At 46.0% G+C, this 19260-nt stretch overlaps 2 protein-coding genes across 2 annotated transcripts; both read right to left on the reverse strand.

Moving 5' to 3' along the window:
- Positions 1-2488: 2488 nt before the first annotated feature.
- On the reverse strand, positions 2489-3871 carry SODALDRAFT_129414 (hypothetical protein). The gene is made up of 2 exons (XM_028606688.1): positions 3656-3871; positions 2489-3434 (listed from the first exon to the last, which is right to left on the reverse strand). The coding sequence occupies exons 1-2, from the start codon at positions 3708-3710 to the stop codon at positions 2572-2574; spliced, it is 918 nt and encodes a 305-aa protein (XP_028469575.1). The 5' UTR covers positions 3711-3871; the 3' UTR covers positions 2489-2571.
- Positions 3872-4520: 649 nt separating this feature from the next.
- SODALDRAFT_331553 (hypothetical protein) lies at positions 4521-6662 on the reverse strand. The gene is made up of 4 exons (XM_028611475.1): positions 6472-6662; positions 6278-6323; positions 5146-6166; positions 4521-5015 (listed from the first exon to the last, which is right to left on the reverse strand). The coding sequence occupies exons 1-4, from the start codon at positions 6530-6532 to the stop codon at positions 4824-4826; spliced, it is 1320 nt and encodes a 439-aa protein (XP_028469576.1). The 5' UTR covers positions 6533-6662; the 3' UTR covers positions 4521-4823.
- Positions 6663-19260: the final 12598 nt, after the last annotated feature.

The following is a 19260-nucleotide window of genomic DNA, read 5'->3' on the forward strand; positions in this document are numbered from 1 at the left end:
GGCAGTTTTTATTCGACTCGACGGTGGTGGATCCGTCCGCGTGTCGTCTGTCGTCTGTCGTTGTGTCGCGTGTAGTGTCGCTACGTGCAAGTCACAGGCTGTCGTTCAAAGAGAGCCAGCGTAGGAAGGAAGAATCCGCCGAGAACGAATCCCAGAAGATAAGACAAAGAAACGAATGACTGTCCAGCCCAAGATCGTGAGTGGGACGGACGGGACAATAGGTAGAACGAACGGGGGGGGGACTGAGCACCGAAGATTAGAACGAGGGAAATATGGAAAAGATGGACGGTCTGGTCCAAAGTTGGTAATGAGAACGTTGGAAAAGGAGGAGAAGGAGAGATAAAAAATGAGGAGACAGGAAGACGGAGTTCCGGGGTTCTAGTCTGAGGATCACGGGATTTCGAGAGCGGAAGTCACTTCGCACGGAGCAGAGGTAAGAAAGGGAAAGAGAGCATCTCACAAATAACAGCCAAATACGGTACACAATGAAAGTATTCCGCACTGTATATGTAGTGGACGTATATGATTGTTCGGAGTCCGAAGTACCTATTGACACTGAGATACTGATACAGTACCTTATCCATAAGGTAATTAGCAAGGAAAGGTACACGTTGTACGGATAGAGTACGACTATTCATCCAGACATATACCTACCGTAACCTTACTGCATACGGAGTACTCTATCCGTACTCGGTGCTCCGCCCCTTGCTTGGCTTTATGCTAATAAACTGGTTTGCGAATAAATCCATGGTCACGCCCACGACACGTCGTGGTTCGCAAACCCAGAGTTCTCGAGCAAGTTAGGATACGAAGCCAGACCCAAAGAAGTGGAGAGCGTTTCTTTAACCGGGCCCAACGTCCCGTCAAGTCTAGTCTTTCATTGGACCGAGCCACGAGCCATATCCCAGCAAGGCTTACGAATCCCCGTTCCATGGCAGGCCGCCAGTCCACTAATTTCTAGTCTGCCGTCCACTGGCATGGCTGTCGTGGCGTCGGCTAGAACTTGAAGAACCCCTGACTGGAGCTGAACTGGCAAGGTACCTTAGATACGAAGAACCGATAGGTATTGTCATGCATCGAATCGACTACAGGAATAGGGAAAGGATCTTATGGCTGTACTATTTTTGCTCTCGGGTATTTCGCACCTCCACTTGTTGATCCCTTAAATCCTCTCTCTCTCTCTCTCTCTCTCTCTCTCTTCTCATTACTCATGACGAGAAAAGGGGTCAAGTGGGAAAGCGAGCGGTTCGAGTAAGCCTATCCTTAGTTCATCCCGTTTACTCCGAGCCCTGATCAGAGAGATGGGGCCGGCGACTGCCTTAGACGCCTAAACCCATACCTTGACGGGAACGGCATGACCAAGGCGTCTTCTTCCTGTGTTCCTAATCTCGGAGAGAGGACGGTGCCAACTTGCCTTTTGACTTTACCTTAGCCTGTAATTACCTCGTCAAGCCCTTCGGTATCTCTTAATCAACCACTAGCTCCATTGATCGACCCGAATGAATAATTCTCAAAGTTTTGGCGGGGGCCTTTTCTTTCCTTTTTTGTAAATACTTCATACAAACCTTCGTATGTCGGCTCCCACAGCTGCCCTCCATCTCCATAGGTTCCGTCCGTCGGAGGATGTAGTACTTCTGGTCCTATTGCCGCTTGTGTGATGCGATGCAAACCGTTAACGGCGTAGACTTGTTTGGTGATGGGTAGGCTTGATTAATTCAATTTAGTACTAGGGGAGTTTGCAATGAACTTTTCGCATTGTCCTCTATAGAGGTCACTTTCACGTCCTGAATCCAACAACAGAGTTGGCCGTCCTGAACATACAGACATGGACATTGTAACGTTACTCTCACCATCATCATCATCATCCAGACTGGCGCCACAGATGAAACGCAAAATAAGCTTTGTTTTCAGCTCGTAGTTCGAATCTCGACATTGCCGCGTGTCATCAGGCGAGCCGCTCATGCATCCTGCATCCCGCCCGCTGCGTTCCTCTCAATGGCTGTTGACTTCTTCGGGACCGTTCCGTAGTTAAACATGACGCCCTGTGTTCTTTTATATCCAGGCAAGCGCACTATGCTTCCACACGTATGCCGTATGTCGTATGTACCCTCGGTTTGCAGCACGTAGCTCGACGAAGAAGAATAACAAGAAAAGGAGGCCGAGGTTGACTAAGTAAAAACAGCATATATCACATATTCTCAGACGAGTTGTAAACAGACCGTTTAGTATATAGATACATATAATTCGTTCCATACATATGCCTCCATCATCAGCCATACATAGCCGTAGTTGGAGGCCGGGAATGTCGTCCAACGTGTAACCAACCTTCCTTTTGTATCCAAGCCACACTCGACCAAAGAATGTGAATTAGACCAGCGTTGGGAATACCTATAACCCATCTCCATGCACTCACCCAATGTGCCCGTATTCCATCTTGCCCGTATATCCGACCACCACAGCTGAAACTAATAAGCATAATCCTGGGCGGCCCCTCGAAACCCCTCCCCAATCATAATAAAAGAAAAAAAAGGAAGAAAGAAAAGCATAAAACTTAGCCAGACACGACTCAAATCAGACTGGCCCCTGGCTCCTCGTCCTACGCTCCGTCTTTCCAACAGAAGGAATCACCTTCTTCACTTTCTTGGCCATCTTCTGGCCCACAGACTCCTTCTCCCTGCCGTTTGTCGCGCCATTGGCCTTGGGCGGCCGCCCGGGCTTGCGCTTCTTGCTCGCTGCAGCGTCATCGTGGCCATTTGGCGACTCCCCGAGCTCGTCCGCCTTGCGCTTCTTTTCGCCAGGTTGCAACGATTGTGTCTCGGCCTTGGCTTCAGGTTCGGCCTCGGTCTTGCCGTCCTCGTCGCTAGGTTTGGCTTCGGTAGCGGGCGCAACTGCGGGCTGCGCGGCCTCGGCGTCCGCGAGCGCGCCCGTCATCTCTACGTCCTTGGATGGCACGGCCGGCGCCGCATCGCCGTTGACGCCCGAAGGCTTGTCAATGACCGGCTCATCGGCTGCGGCACCTGGTTTCTGTTCTGCCTTGTTGGGATTTTCCGTCTCTGCAGTGGCCGTTCCGGCTTCTGCTTCGGGTTGGCCTGCAGAGGGAGGTTGCTCGGCGGATTTATCGACGGTTTCTGTCGCAGGTTCTGCGGCGGCGGCAGCGGCTTCCGTGGCCGATGGCTCGACAGCCGAAGCAGCAGGCCCTGCAGGGGCATGGGCACTAGTGCCTATAGTAGGAGCTTCATTGTCCGTGACGTCCTCTACGGTGGCGGGTTTGGGGGCATCGGCGGCGGCGGCGGCGGCGGACTCGGCGGGTTTGCTGGCCTCCGATGTGGATGCCGGTGCTGGCACCGCGGCCGTAGGCTCAACCGGTTTCGCAGTGTCGGTCTCAGCGCTTTGAGGGACATTGGCGGGGGGTTCGGGAACGGCGGGCTCAGCGGCTGTACGGAAGTGAGGTCTGTCAGCGCCATTCCGTCTTTATGGAGAACAATGGAGGTAGCGTGGTAGTGACGGGCGAGTCGCTGCAGGAGACCGGGCTGCCCATCAAATCGCATCGCTGGCAATTCATGAGAAGCTGCGCGGACTTGGTCGACCCCAATGGCGCATCTCCCATATTCAGCGACGAGGGATAGTACGTTGCGTACATGATGGTATATCTCACCTTTGTTGGTATCCGGGACAGCTGGGATAGCTCCGGGAACAGGGTTGGAGTCCATTATGATGACGAGAAATACAACTTTAGAAGTGCGCACAGCGTCGCTGATCGGAAAAGTAACGCAGGAACAGGCTTAAGCGAGAGCCGACGTCGGGACGAAAACCGGGGCTAGAGAGAGCGCTTTGAAGGCGCCGTGATGATACAATGTGCACTTCTCTGGCGTTTGGGTGTGGAACTGACGACGTTAGGAAAGGGAATATGCGCCGTTAGCGATGAATTATGATGTGTTGGCGTTGGAGTTGTGAAGAGGAGGTAATGGTGGGAAGACGAGAGCAAGAAAATAAGTGGGAAAAGCTGTAATAATGGGCTGATGTAAGGGAACGGTTACAGAAGATACACAAGATGAGACTGGGAATCGGATTTACGGATTATGGAGTACGGAGTATTATTACGCAGTGGTTCTTGCCGACAGGCTCTGTTGCAAGACGTTTGTGGCATGGGCTGGGTCGGACCAGGGGGAAAGTTCCACACAGGAAGGTAGAAGGGGGAACGGGGAGTCGAGAGGAGGAGTCGAGAAGCTTCGGAATTGGCAGTTTCTATTTGCCTACCGTAGCTCGAGAACGTTAATAACCGAAGTCTTCTCACAGTCAAAATTGGCGGGAAGGTGACTTTTTTGGTGTTGCGTCGTCGTTTCAATGCCAGCGGGTCCGGTGACGTGATGACTTTGGGGTTTCTAGGGGAAGTTGAGCTTCGACCCGGGTCATAGCTCCAAGCAACACAGTGCAATTTAACGCATATTGTAAACCAGCCTCATTTTTGTATGTATGAGTACAGTGTAAATAAGCGTTGAAGAAGTGCCTCCCCCCGTAGGAACCGACAGGGTATAGTGGGGCGCGCTGAAGACGCTACATAGATGCAACCAATCACAAGACGTTTACGCATGCGGAGTAGACCCACATACCCGCACATCCACACACACGCACTCACGCCATCATTTGACATGCAGGGTCAACGGGGAGCCGCCAAAGCTACGATTCGAACTCGTACCTACGAATAGAGACGAAGGGGAAACATACCTGACCCAGTAAAAGGGCAACCTGGTCTCCCTAAGAACATATAGAACGTACGCCCGTTATTTGAATGGTTCTTCGAGATAGGACAGCTTCCTTCCCGCCTATAGTTTGAAGTCGACATTGTACTTCTCCCACCCCTTAGGGGTCTCCTCAAATCCGGCGACCTTCTCTGTCAGCCGCATCTTGAGAGCCCTCTGCCGCTCTGTACATAATTCGTATATAGTGGCCAAGTTGAAGAGAAGCGTGTGAGACGAATAGCCTGCATCCACCAGCTTCTCCAAGACCTCGCGTCCCTGTACTTGCCCGTTAGCACCATGCTGGCAGGAAAAGGGGGAGACAATGTTAAGAAAAAGAAGAAGAAAAAAAAAGGAGAGAGAGAGAGAGGTAAGCCGAGGGGAAACGAAAGGCGCAAAACTGGCCTACCTCGTTCATGTTGCCCGTGTATAGCTGGCACACAGCAATGTTCACGCCGACCATCTCATCATCTACTTCCTCCCTCAACACCTCCCATATTCGTTGCGCCGCGGCGTAGTTCCCGTCCGCCATTTCACATAGCGCCGCCACAACTTGCTCCACGTGTCTCCCATCCTCCCCCACGCCGCTCACACACCGCCTCGCCGCCTCGACGTCTCCCAAATGGAGCCATAGGAGCGCCCTCGCCAGCGCCATCTTCCCGTCCCCGTCATCCCGCAGGGTGCCCAGATGATACGCCGCCCCGGACAAGTCATCCATCTCAATGAGCGCCCCGGCAACTTTGACGCCCAGGTCGTGGAGACGGGCCTTCCACAGCTCACGCGCCGAATTGTCGTGCCGTGACGCCGCGCGACCGATCTGCTCCCGTGCCTCCCGCGCCAGGTCGTGGTAGCTCATCACAGACCTCCTAGGATCGCCAAACCCGATGGCCTGGAGCCTGACGTTGAGGACTCGCAGGTGCCACGGCACGAGGTGCTCACCCGTCGCGTCGTCCACGTATAGGGCCGTGTTGCTGAGGTCTTCGAGAGCGCGCACTTCCTGCGCTGCGAGCGATGTCGCTTCGATGAGCGTCAGGCATGCTAGCCGCGTGTACAGCAGGTCGAAGATGCGTCGGTGGTCGGACGGGTCGATGGGGGGGTTGGAGGGTGATGATGACGTCAGCTCCTGGACGGCGGCGATGGCTGCGGCGCGGAAGTGGCCTTTTTCGAGGAGGTCGGAGAGTGGTGCATCGGGGTTGGGTTGCTTGGGCGAATTTCGGAAGGCGGCGGGCACGTTGAGAGGTGTGAGGGGGTGGTAAATTTCGGGACGTAGGAGGAAGCTGAAGTCTTTCGGAATGGGTGCTCGGAGGACTTTGGGCGGCGGAGTGGGAGAGCCGACGGGGGATCGTGATCGGAGGGAGGGATGACCGGGGAGTCCTTTGTGCTGTGGCGGGTCGAGTCTTGGTGACGAGAGTGGATCGTTCAACGGTAAGCTGGGTTATCGGATGTCAGTTATGCAGCTGATGGTTGTCGCGTGGTAGACGAATGCCAAAGTAAATGGTGTATGAGCACAGGGGCACAGGGGCAACGGTATAGAGACTCACTCATCCACGTCCAGGGGTCCCTTCGTAGACGATCTCGGACGCGAAGCTGCCGGCCAAACGTCAGCACGCAAAGACATAGGGGTTGTCAAGCGGGAGTGGCAGGTCTGAGACATGGCCGAAGCAGAACAGGGGAGATTTTCGGGGAATGCTGGATCATCGCGATTCAATGCTGGCTCTTATTGTTGAAGGCCCACCTTTTGTCGCTGATTTGTTCCTAGTATGCCCTTGAGACACGTTTCCCTGTTGTTGGCTCATCGTGCCATCCTAGGCGTGGGCGGCGAGGCGAGTTTATGGTCGTGGACCTTAGTTTGTGGTCCCTGATAGGAGCTGTTGGATGGTGGAAGGTCGATATCGGGGCGTGACTTCGGTTTAATTCCGGGTTAGTTTTATCGCACGTCAAAAGGCACTTGGATGATTAACTTAGTAGAGCAGAAATCTTGTGTGTGTGTATTATGTCTAGTTATATCTGGGTGAGTCTCTTATACCCTTAATTTAGGTGGTGAAGACTCTGTTATAGGTACTATGTTATTTGGATCCTATCCGGTCTTTTCCGGTATCCGCCCCTATTATATCCGAAGCCCTTAGTTATAGCGTGGATCCTCCCTACCCCTATAGACCACGTTATAGTCTGTGTGCCTATACGATACATCCCCTTAGTTAAGGTAGGTCTTCTTAGGTTAACTAACTAATTAGAGGCTTCGGTTTAAACTAAACGCTCTTAGCTTTTCTATCGTAAAATTAATAGTTAAGGGAAAAACGCCCTTGTAAAAGGGATCTAAATCCGCCCTATTTAACCGTTTAATTTAATTCTATCTTAATTAGTTCCTCGATCCTAATTAGCCGGATCTACTTAATTGAATCTATATCTATCGGATCTACTACGCCCTCGGAGGCTGTTATTATCGTTACGGCCACGGCTTTAGCTATAGCTTTAGCGTGTTTAATCTCTTCGTGTAGTTATTTCGACTACTCGATACAATCCTTTTAATCCGTTAAATTAAGCTATTACTATAGTCTTTTAATCCCTGCCTCCGGTAATGCCTTCGTTAAACCGTCCACGATTATATTCTTTATATTAACGTATATAACCTTAAAGAGGCCTTACTATACTAATTAGCACGCCTACTAGTTATAAATATCGATATACCGTAGCCTTATTCGTAGGCGTTATGCCTTCTTATTAACGAGGTTAATAGTCTGCTAATTATCGTAGTATAGCTATAGTTATTATTAATCTAACCGGAGTTCTAAATCCCTTAATATCCGGCTAACAAATAGCGTCTCTTTAGCGGCCTCTATAAGAGTAAGTAGTTCCGATTCTGTTAACGATGCCGTAACTATCGGTTACTTACCCGCCTTCTAGTTAATAATACCGCCGAAAAGCTTTATTGTGTATCCTTAGGAGCTCTTACGGTCTAGATTATCCCCGAAGGACGTGTCGCTTACGGTTAGGAAGAGTCTATCCCTACCGAATTCTAGGTAATAATGCCTTATATAATATAAGAATAGTAGCACTTATTAAGCCCTTTAAAGGTAGTTAGAGGAGGGGTTAACGTTATATTAGAAAAGCTTTAAATAGGTAAACGCGATTTCGGGTCTTATTATAATAGCGGTGTACAGGATAGAACCGATTATACCCTAATACTAATAGACCTTAGGAATCGACGCGCGTATACTATCACGTGGTATTAGCGGCTTTATAGTTAATAATAGAACCTTTAGTGGTTTTCGGTAAAGGATATCTACGTAGTATTTAACTGCGATCTTCTCTACGTAAAAGGATTATAATAGCTATAACCTATATATAGCTCTATCCCTTAAAACCTTAATTCCTAGGAACTAACGGATTTTATCGCCTCCTAATAGCCTATAGCTTTGTTTAAGGGCAGCCTTAAGGTCGTCGGCGTTAGTCTTACGATCTCTATAGTAGATAAGTCCGATATCGTTAACGTAGAAGAATAGGATTAAACTATCGCGGATTATAATATAGGGGTTGTTAAGTATAGCCGTAAATCCTATCTTTTATAGTATATATTAGGTGCCTATAGTAGTGGTTATACTGGGTCCCTAGTATAAACCCACAGGGATCCAGGTATGCCTAGTCTAAGACCTCTCGAGGCATAAATAAAGTAAGTTATTATATAGTAAACAGAATAGTCCCTCGAAGCAAATAAGGTAGCCCTTAAGGAAGTAAATAAATAGTCCTCGAGGAGTAGAGCGTAGCTTTAAGGAGCGAGGGAGCCTCCCCTTAGAAGAGGGAGGCTAGCGATTAATCTGATTCTTTAGCTATACCTATATTCTAACCCCATTATAATTCTATCGTGATTATACCTGGTTCCTTACTTAACCCTACCTTTTCACTCTTTACGACTACCTATTTAATATTTTAATCGCTCTACCCTTAAGGGCGCGAAGACCGTTAAGGAGAGTCACTAAGATATCTAACTATCACGAAATAAACGATCCTACCTTTAATTTTAATAAGGCTGCTAGTTAGTTTAAGTGATAGCTCCACGATAGCGAGACCGCCTTTATAGAAAACGACCCCGCTAATAAGGAATATAACAGGAACACGCCGGGAACTAATACTACTCCTACCTTTATTACCGCACCGGTACCTATTCCTGCCCCTATACCTACTCCTATCACTAGCATTACCTTTACTACTACCTCTACCCCTATCACCGTCCCCGTCCCTCCTATAACTATAACGGGACCCGCGTATAACCCTAACCTACCCCCGTATACGAACGTTAACCTAGCCACGCTAATAGAGGAATAACTAAACGAACGCGTTAAGTGGATAAAGGCGTAGAACCACTATAAGCGTAAGCTCGCTTATCTCGCTAAGCTTAAGGCGGATATTACCGCTATCGCTGTTACCGCCACTACTACGGCCGCTATTAATCCTACTATTAATCCTAGCCCGGCCGATATCACCTACCGTCGTATAGCCGAACCTTGGCGTCGTATTATCGTAACCCCGTTAGGGTCCTAGTATACTCACGATATATCTACGATATTATCTATACACGGATCCGCTATATAGGCTAAGTTTAATTTTACCCTTCTAAAATAGGATAGCGTGTTCTAGGCTAAAGATCGCACGTTTATTTAGGAGACTAACTAGCGGTTCGACCTAGATTCTTAATCCTTTCCCACGGACGCTGCGAAAAACTACTTCGTTATATCGTGCCTCCCCTATTACCTTAAGGAGCGCTAGTAGGCGGAACTACAATATAAGTACGATAGCGACTCTAATAGGGTTAGCTAGGCCGCCCTATAAGCCTGGTTATTCTATTAGGTTAACGATAATAACACCCGCCTATAAGAGGTAGCGGTATAAATCTAGAGCGAGTCTATCTCCTCCTAGAGAGAGGGGGAGTCTTACGCTAAATTTATTTAACGGTAGGAAGCCCTAGAGTCGGAACTACCAGGCAAACTCCTAGACTAATAGAGGATTTAGATAGTACTAATAAGGGTCCTCCTACTTATTTAGGACTATATAGTATCTATAAGGGCTCCTAAGGACTACTAGGATCTAGCCCCGGCCTATTATAGGGCTAAGGCTTTAATTGTTAATAACGGGCTAACTATTACTCGAGTAGACTTCTAGTCTAATGCCTAATAACGTCGTTTCCGTTCGTGTGCCCTAGGATAGAGTACCTAGACGGCCACCTATGGTTCCACTAGTATCCCCGCGTCTACCCCTACGCCTACCCTAACCTTTACTCCTAGCTACCCTATACGCCCTAGACTGTTATCGTACCTCGATTCTATTACTTACTATAACTATAACTAAAAGGGGTACTACGCTACTATATACCTTAGCCCTTATACCGAGCGGTCGCGCTCGAGTAATCATAACCCGAATACCTAGCCGGTATCCACGTCTTATCCTATAGTCGGCCGTGTTACGGGTAAGGTGTCCTAAGGGTAATACCCACCTTAAATAACCCCCTCTACCACTATTATACTAGTAAAGGCACGCGTTTCCCTTCGCCGAGGTAGGGAATAGGTATAAACGTCGGCTCTCCTTAATGGAGGCGCCGATATTAACGTTTTGGATTAGTCCCTCCTAGGACCTAATTAGGTTCCCGAGGGGTCCCCGGTCCCGGTATCCTAGATTACGGAAGGATAAACGAAGATAACTCTAGAATCACTTTATAGGATTATTATCGTGATAGACTATTAGGGGCGAAAAAGGTATAACGCGCCGAGTTCCATGTTATAAATCTTATAGGCGCGAAGATTATCCTAGGGAGGCTGTGGCTTATAGCCGTTAACCCTAACGTTAATTAGCAGTATAGTATATAGACTTACCCCTTAACCTACGTAGAACTTAGTATGGTTATATCCCTAAGAGAGCTGCATAGGGTAGTTAGATAAGCTAAGTCTACCCTTACTCTAACCTATATAGATTCCACGCGGGGCCTATATATCGGCTATATCGGCCTAGCAAAAAACCCTTTAATAGGATATAGAGATAAATTCTTAGAAGCCGGGGCACCCGCTACTACGCTACCGGAATAATATTAAGATTTGGCTAATATATTTAACGTTAAGAACGCCGGACGGCTACCGACGCACTAGTAGTAGGACCACGCTATTAAGGTTAAGGAGGGGAAAAAGCCTCCTTACGGTCCTATTTATCCCCTCGCCGTCTAGGAGCTTAAGGTACTACGTTAGTATCTACAGGATACTATTATAAAAGGGTGGATTAGACTATCTACTAGTCCGGCCGGCGCCCCTATCCTATTTGTCCCTAAGAAAGGTGGTAAGCTACATCTCTATATTAATTATAGAGGGCTGAATAAGGTGACCGTTAAGGACCGTACCCCCCTGCCCCTTATCTACGAAATCCTAGATCGGCTATTATCGGCGTAGTACTATACTAAGCTGGATCTTAAAGACGTATACTACCGATTACGGATTCGGGAGGGCGATTAAGTGGAAAACGGCGTTCCGGATAAAATACGGTCACTACGAGTATCTCGTAATACCGTTTGGTCTTATAAACGCCCCCGCGAGCTTCTAACACTATATTAACCAAGCGTTATCCGGCCTTATCAATACTATCTATATAGTATACCTTGATAATATTCTTATCTATAGTAAGGACTTAGTCATCTACCGCGTACATGTCCACGAGGTCCTTACTAGGCTTAGGCAGTGGTCCCTGTATACTAACCCCAATAAGTATGAATTTAAGACTAGAGACATGGAATTTCTCGGTTTTATCTACAGGCTAAATAGGAAGATACAGGTCTTCCTAGGCTTTACGAGTTTTTATAGGCGTTTTATTAAAAACTACTCTAAAGTGGCCGCCCCTCTGACAGACTATCTTAAAGGGGGCTATACTAGAGGCTATATAGGGGGCCCTACTAGGGAGTATATTAGGATCCTTATACTTTCCCCGCAGGCCTAGACCGCGTTCGAGGAAATAAAGCTATTATTCTAGAAGGCACTGGTCTTACAGTATTTTAACCCCGCTCTACCTATACGTATCGAACCCGACGCGTCTGCTTTTACTATTAGCGCCGTTATTAGTTAACTCGAGGATAGCTTATAGCACCCTATAGCATTTATATCCCGTAAACTCCGCGGCGCCGAGCTTAATTATAGTATACCCGATTCTAAGCTTATAGCCATTATTAAGTCTTTTCGGACGTAGCGCTACTACGTGGCTTATAGTTAAAGCCCTATAGTAATCCTGATAGACTATTTGAGCTACCGTCACCTATTGGATAAGCCGAAGCTTAAGGGGCAGCACACACGGTAGCTTACGGAGCTCGCCCCGTTGAATTTTAAGATTTAGTACCGCCCGGTGATATCAAACCCCGCGGATAGGCTATTAAGAAAGCCCTAATATACGCCCTATAAGCGCGCCCTGGTTACTAACCGGGCTAAGGCAGTAGAGTGTTTTTCGAAGCGTTTTATTATAGGGTATATCGGGGACTAGTATAGTTCCTGTAATACCCCCGGTTCTAATATTCCCGCTATTAACTCCCCCTTACCGAAGGTGGTTAAGATATAAGCGGATAATCCTTCTTTTATCTTAGAGTCCTTCTTAAAGCGTTCTATTTTAGGCCGTACCGGGAACTAGCGTGGTTCCCGTAATAGCCCCGGTTATAATTTTCCCGCTCCTCCTATCTTACCGAAGGTAGTTAAGACGTAAGCGGATAACCTTGTTTCAGAGCCCGCTCCTCCTATCTTAGTGGTTAAGACGTAAGCGGATAATCTTTTTCTAGAGTCCTTTTCGAAGCGTTTTTGCTTTAGGCCTATATAGGACCTAGCAGGGTACCCGCGCTACTCCCGCTCCTCCTATCTTACCGAAAAAGGTAGTTAAGATATAAGCGGATAATCTTTTTTTATAATCTATATCGAGGTATTTTATTTTAGGCTTTATCGGGGACTAGCGTGGTTCCACCACTACCCCTAAATCTAACCCTGTTTTTCCCGCTCTTAATTCCCCTACCTTACTAGAAGAGGTAGTAGAGGCGTAAGCGGATAACCCTTTTTGCACTAGATAGCGTAAGGCCCACGGTGACGATACCACGTACCGATATTAGTCTAGGAGTAGTAGTATCCTTTATTTTAAGAATCGCGTTTTTATGCTAGACTACTCTGGCCTCCGATAAAAGGTCCTATAGTGTTTCTATAATAGACCTAGCGTACGGTATTATAGGGCTATAAGAACTATTAAAAGAATTTCGGATTTTTACTTCTAGGACTATCTCCCCTAGAATATACGTTAATTTATACCCACCTACGTCATATATTAACGTACTAAGCCGCGGCACTATAAGCTATATAACGAGCTAGCGAGTCTTTTAATGTCTTAGCGCCCCTTTATAAAGATATCTATTAACTATATTATAGGCCTATTACTGGTTTATAGCGCGACTATAGATAGGAAATAGGATACTATCCATATAGTGGTATACCGCCTAACGAAGTACTCGATTTATATCCCCTCGAGTAGTAGCCTAATAGCAGAAGGACTTACTAAGTCCCTATAGCACTACGTTTTCCGTACCTTCGGCCTACCTAACGGTATCGTATTAGACTAAGGCTTATTATTTATAAGCCGTTTTTAGGTAATATTATATCGATATTTAGGTATAGTTAGGCGCCTATTTATAGCGTGGCACCCGTAGACGGATAGATAGACAGAGCGATAGAATTAGAACCTCGAGCACTACCTCCGCGTATTCTATTCGTAGGAATAGGATAACTAGGTTAACCGACTACCGTTAGCAGAGTTTATATATAATACGGTGTAGTACTCCGCGATACGCTATACCCCGTCCGATATATTAATAGGCTATAACCCTTAAGGCCCTAATAAAGTATAGCTCCCGAGGGCAGGTAAGGTCCGCGCCGCCGAAGCTAAGACTCGGGCGGAATACCTTATAGCCTAGCGCTAATCTATTTCGGACCTTATTAAGAGAGCCCAGGCTTCCTACGAACGGTACTATAATAACGGCCGGGCCTAGCGTTCCTTTAATGTAAATAAGTATATCTTACTATCCACGAAGAATATCCGATAGAAAAGGGTCTCTAAAAAGCTTAGCGATAAGTTTATCAGGCCGTATAAGGTGATTAAGATTATCAGTATATATAGCCTGGCCTACCAATTAGAACTACTAAAGGGTATAAGGATTTATAACGTCTTCCCGGTATCCCTGCTAGAATTATAGAGGTCCCGCGATAGGTTATAGCCGGAGCCACGCATGGTCGACGTCGAACTAGATTCGGATAAGTATAAAGTCGAAGTTCTTCTAGACTATCGAGATTAGGGTAAACGGCGCTAGTACCTAATTAAATAGGCCGGCTATAACGACGAAGAAAATACCTAGGAGCCGAAGCGGAACGTCCCCGATAAACTCGTCGACGCCTACTTTAAGGCAAGACTATCAGGGAACTAGACGGGTTTACACACTATTCCTATAGGAGACCTTATAGACACGATATAGGGCGTTACTCTATCCTCCCTCCTCCTTATGGATAATAAGACTTACTAGGAATATAATAGGTTCCTACACTATTCCCGCGGGGGACCTAATAAAGACACGGCGCACGTATTGGCTATATTAACCTAGTAAAACCCTTTAGTAGGTCGTGGAGATAAATTCTTAGTCAGGGACCCCCCCTTAATCTAGAAGGGGACTATATAGGCGTTACCGCCTCGGTTACTGTATTTCTCCCTATTTAAGCGTTTTAGTCTCTTCTTAAACGCGACGACCTAACCCCGTTCCTATTCTTCTAGCATAATAGCTTATCGCCTCGAGCTTTACTTTCCCCCCCGATTAACCGTTATAATAGAGACACGATTATATTATAATAGAAGTATAGTTAGGACCGTTAGAGTTACGATAGTAATACCCTAAAGCTAGTTAAAAAAAAAAAAGGAAAAACCTAACCCGAAGGCTGGTAAAAAACCTAAAAAAAAAAACGTATTCCTCTATATATACTATCACGGCCCATTCAGGGCATCCTTAAACCCGACTAACTTATTATCTAAAGGGGTAGGCTTATACCTAATCGCCTTATGTTCCTCTATATATACCTGGCTTTACCCCGCGGTAGCAGCTATTACCCCCTTTTGCTTACCACCCGCGGATAGCGTTAAAGGATAAAAAGATAGCGGCGTCTTCGCCTACTACTTTTTTTTCTTCTTCCCTAATAAAAGAGTTAAGGGCGTTAAAGCCTTTTTCCCCTTACCCTTCTTCACTAATAAGGTCGGCACTATATCGTTATCGTCGGGCACTTTATAAGGATCCGGGGGACCCTAAGGACTTTACGGCATAAAGCCTTAAGGTTACGCAGGGCCACTATCACTAAATATATTATTACCTATAAAGCTAACCCCCGCGGGAGCTAAGGTAGGCCCTAAGGGTATAGGCAGGTCTCCCTAAGCCTAGGTTAGGTTAAGAGCGGCTATCTACTCGAAAGTAATAGCCGTCCGCTCCTAGGCCGCGAGGTCGCGCTTATATAATATAAGGCGTCATTATTTAATATTAAGGCGTTTCTGCTTAATAGCTAGACACTACTATTATAACCCGACGAATTACTTAAGGAGCGACTCTATACTATTAAGCCTCTTATAGATATCTTCCGCCGTTTTTTAGCGGGCGTCGGTATTAGCTTAACGCCGAGTAGCTATAGCTTCCTTAGTAGACGACCGGTTAACCTTTAGCGTTACTTAACCTAGAGCCTCTCTAAGGATAACCTAGTATTAAACTACTATAGCCTAGTACTATATAGGATTAGTAAGAGGTTATAGTTAAAGAGGGTATAACACTTATACGACGACTCTTATTTAGGCCACCTTTCTCGATAGCGATAATTAAAACCTTTTATAGCTACTTAGTAGCGTTCTTACCGGCGATAGGAAGCTATTATACGTATTAGATTAACGGGGACTACGGGGTAGTCTATAAAGGAGGGGGCTATAAGGATAACAATAAAGATATATAACTTACTACGCGGTATTTAAGGCTATTATACTTAGAGTAATAGTAGTACTTATTTATACGCTAACCGTTATCGGCGTATCGGCACGTCTCGGCCTTAATAGTATACGTCTTTTTCTTAAAGTTAATCGTTACTAACTTACCTGTATAACGTATATAGGGGGCCCTTAGATCCCCGCCTATACCGATATCTACTACCTTCTAGCGGGGAGCGACTAACGGTATTGTAGTCGACGATAATATAGCCGTAGTAGAAGTAGGAGGCTTTAGTATAGCCGGAGCGATAACCTACGATAAGGTAGGCTATATAGCCGATTACGGGGCAGACTACCTAATAGACTACGAGGATAACGCTATAACCACGATCTTAATCCTCTTAGAGGATCGCGTTATACTTATAGGAGTAGCGGCACGCTTATTACTATCCCCCTAGGAAGGTATAGTGATTATATTAGACGCGTGGTTAGCTAGTATTATAGACTAAAAACGTATGGGAGCATTTATAGGACGGAGGATTAACTAATTAATTAATTAATTAATCAAGACTATAAATCGTTAGTACTCGATATTTTAGATTAGGCAGGACTTACCGAAAAAGGGTAATACGATCGAAAATTAAGTATAGAAGAGAAAGAAAAGAATAGGAAGAGGAATAATAGCAGGATTACGAGATATCCCCCTAATACTAGTTATATAGGCACTTATTTTTAGTATAAAGAAGGAAGCTACAAAGTCTATAGAAGGAGTAACGACGGGCCTTACGTAATACTATAAGAGGGAGTCTTTATAGCTAGATTGAAGGGATATCCTAGGTGGATAAAGGGACGAATTCGAAGGCCCGGGAAGGAACCTATCTAGAGCCTATTAGAGTCCCGGATAGGATATTAGCTTTTCTTTAGTCTCGGGTTAAGGATAGAGTAGCCTTTATTAGTAGATTTAGTTAATAGATTAAAGGGAGAGAGTATACCCCCGGGTTAGAGCTATGGCTAAGAAGGCTCCGTGTAGGAACCCGTCGGGGGCCTATTAGGGTCCTATCGTAGAAGGCTCTGGTTCGGGGTATCGGGGTTTAGGGGACGGACTCGGAGACTAGGTTTTCGGAGGAACCGAGAGGCCGGCACGGATTAGGCGCTCCTAAGGATAGGAGTATCCGGGGGAGGTCGCTATATTAGGTGCCTATAGTAGTAGTTATACTAGGTCCCTAGTATAAACCCACAGGGATCTAGGTATACCTAGTCTAAGACCCCTTAAGGTATAAATAAAGTAAGTTATTATATAGTAAATAGAATAATCCCTCGAAGTAAATAAGGCAGCCCTCGAGGAAGTAAATAAATAGTCCTCGAGGAGTAAAGCGTAGCCTTAAGAAGCGAGGGAGCCTCCTCTTAGAAGAGGGAGGCCAGCGATTAATCTAATTCTTTGGCTATACCCACGTTCTGACTCTATTATAATCCTATCGTGATCATAACTGGTTCCTTACTTGACCCTACCTTTTCACTCTTTGCGACTACCTATTTGACAGCATACCGCTAAATTCCTCTTACTATAGTAGTAGCGATACTCTTAAACCGAAAAGGGCTTTCCGTAGTAGTAGTACCTTACCTAGTACTTTGTAGCCTTATAGTATCTTTATAAACACTTCCTCTTTAAGGCTAGCATTGACGAATACGTTAATAGCGTCGAACTACCTTATTTCCAGGTTAAATTATGCGGCGATCGCTATTAGTATACGGAAGGACCGCGAGGCTAGTATAGCGGCGTAGTTATCTTTAGTCTCTAACTATTTTTATTAATGCCCTTACACTATAAGGCGTGCCTTATACTTAAGGAGGGTGCCCTCCTTATTAAATTTATAAGTGTATACCTATCTATAGGCGAGGAGTTATTACTTATTAGCCTAATTACCGCCTACCTCCTACTGGTAGTCTATCTACCAGTAGCCCTTAAGGTATTCCCCCTTAGCCTATAATTACCGCTCCCGTAATGGGTGGAAGCGTATATCGCGGTGGTAGTTTAGTAGAGGCGGGAGATCCTCGCGGGTTATATACGATAACGGCTAGGAGGCGTTAGAGGGAGAGGGATTTATAACACTAATATCGCCGTTATTAATAGCTTACTTCCTCGCGCGTATAGGGTTATAAGTCCTTCTAGCGTTAAAGAACGCCTTCTAGGCGTTATCGTTCTATACCTTCTTAGTCGTGTAAAGGCTTACAATAGATAGGCGCGCGGGTAATAGGCGTGCGGCCGATAGGCGTACGGGCGATACGCACCCCTTAGGGGTATCCGCGGCTGCCTATTAGTAGTTATCGTCTCCTTCCACCTTAACGCCCCTAACCACCGCTAACGCTATAAGAAATACGCGCGCAGAATCTTCCGGGGATATTAGAGGCGTAGGAAACGGCTTAAACCTCGTAGTAGTAAACCGTGGAGTATCTGTAGTAATAGTAGTGTCCTCTTCCGTAGTAATAGCGGTGCCGTTTCCCTAGCCCGTAATAATAACGGTATTATTACCTTTACCCGTAATAATAGCGGTAGTATAGTCTTCTCCTATAGTAATAGCAGTGTCCTCTCCCGTAGTAATAGCGGTGGCGTTAGAGTTATAAGGTTCTAAATCTATAGCCTAGGTATTAGGCTATAGATTTAGAACCTCGTAATAAGTAGTAATATAGTCTATAATAATAGTAGTAGCCTCTCTTATGGTAATAGCGACGGCCTTACCTTTATCCGTAGTAATAACGGTGGCGTCGCCTTTACCCGTAATAATAACGGTAGCGTTAGAGTCTTCCGACTTAAGATCTAATACGTTTACGGCTATACCCCTTAATAGTAGCCTATTCGTGGCCTTATTAGATTAGGTGATACGGATAGATTATAGGCGTTCCCCGATTTCCTCGGCGGAAGCTATAGCTTATAGCGTTTTAATCCTACCGTTAAATATCTTATTTTCGTCAAAGACTACGTCTCTCGTGGTAATAATATCTATTAGGTATAGTAGCTAAATACAGAAGCTATTCGAGGATTAGTATCCGATATAATAACCAATTTATACCTTTAGTTCTAGCCTTTATAGGCGGTTCCTTTTAGCTTAGGTATCGCGCGTTTTTATAAAGGCTTTATAGCCGTAAGCTTATACGTGCGTAAGGTTAGATTAACGGCCGTGTAGGCCTTCGTATAGCGTTCGCTAGTCGTTAATATATCGTAGCGTTCTGTTATATAGATATTTAGCAGTCTTAAAGATTTTAGACTAGATAGACGTGGGCAGATTGGCCCTAATCCTTATAGCCCTGGCCCTCTTTTTAATAATACCTTTAATCTATTCTATAACGCCGTTTTAATCCTATAAATATTATACCGACGGCTAGCCTTTTACTCCCTTAGTAGCGAGGAAAGTAACGACTTCTAGGTGCTAAAATATCTTAGAATCGGCCCGTAGAATATATAGCTTAACGTTAAATTAGGTCCTAAGTAGGGTAAAAACGTCTCTTAACGTATAAAAAATAGAACCTTAGT

This window comes from Sodiomyces alkalinus, assembly GCF_003711515.1.
Source record: "Sodiomyces alkalinus F11 unplaced genomic scaffold SODALscaffold_2, whole genome shotgun sequence".
NCBI classification, from domain to species: Eukaryota; Fungi; Ascomycota; class Sordariomycetes; order Glomerellales; family Plectosphaerellaceae; genus Sodiomyces; species Sodiomyces alkalinus.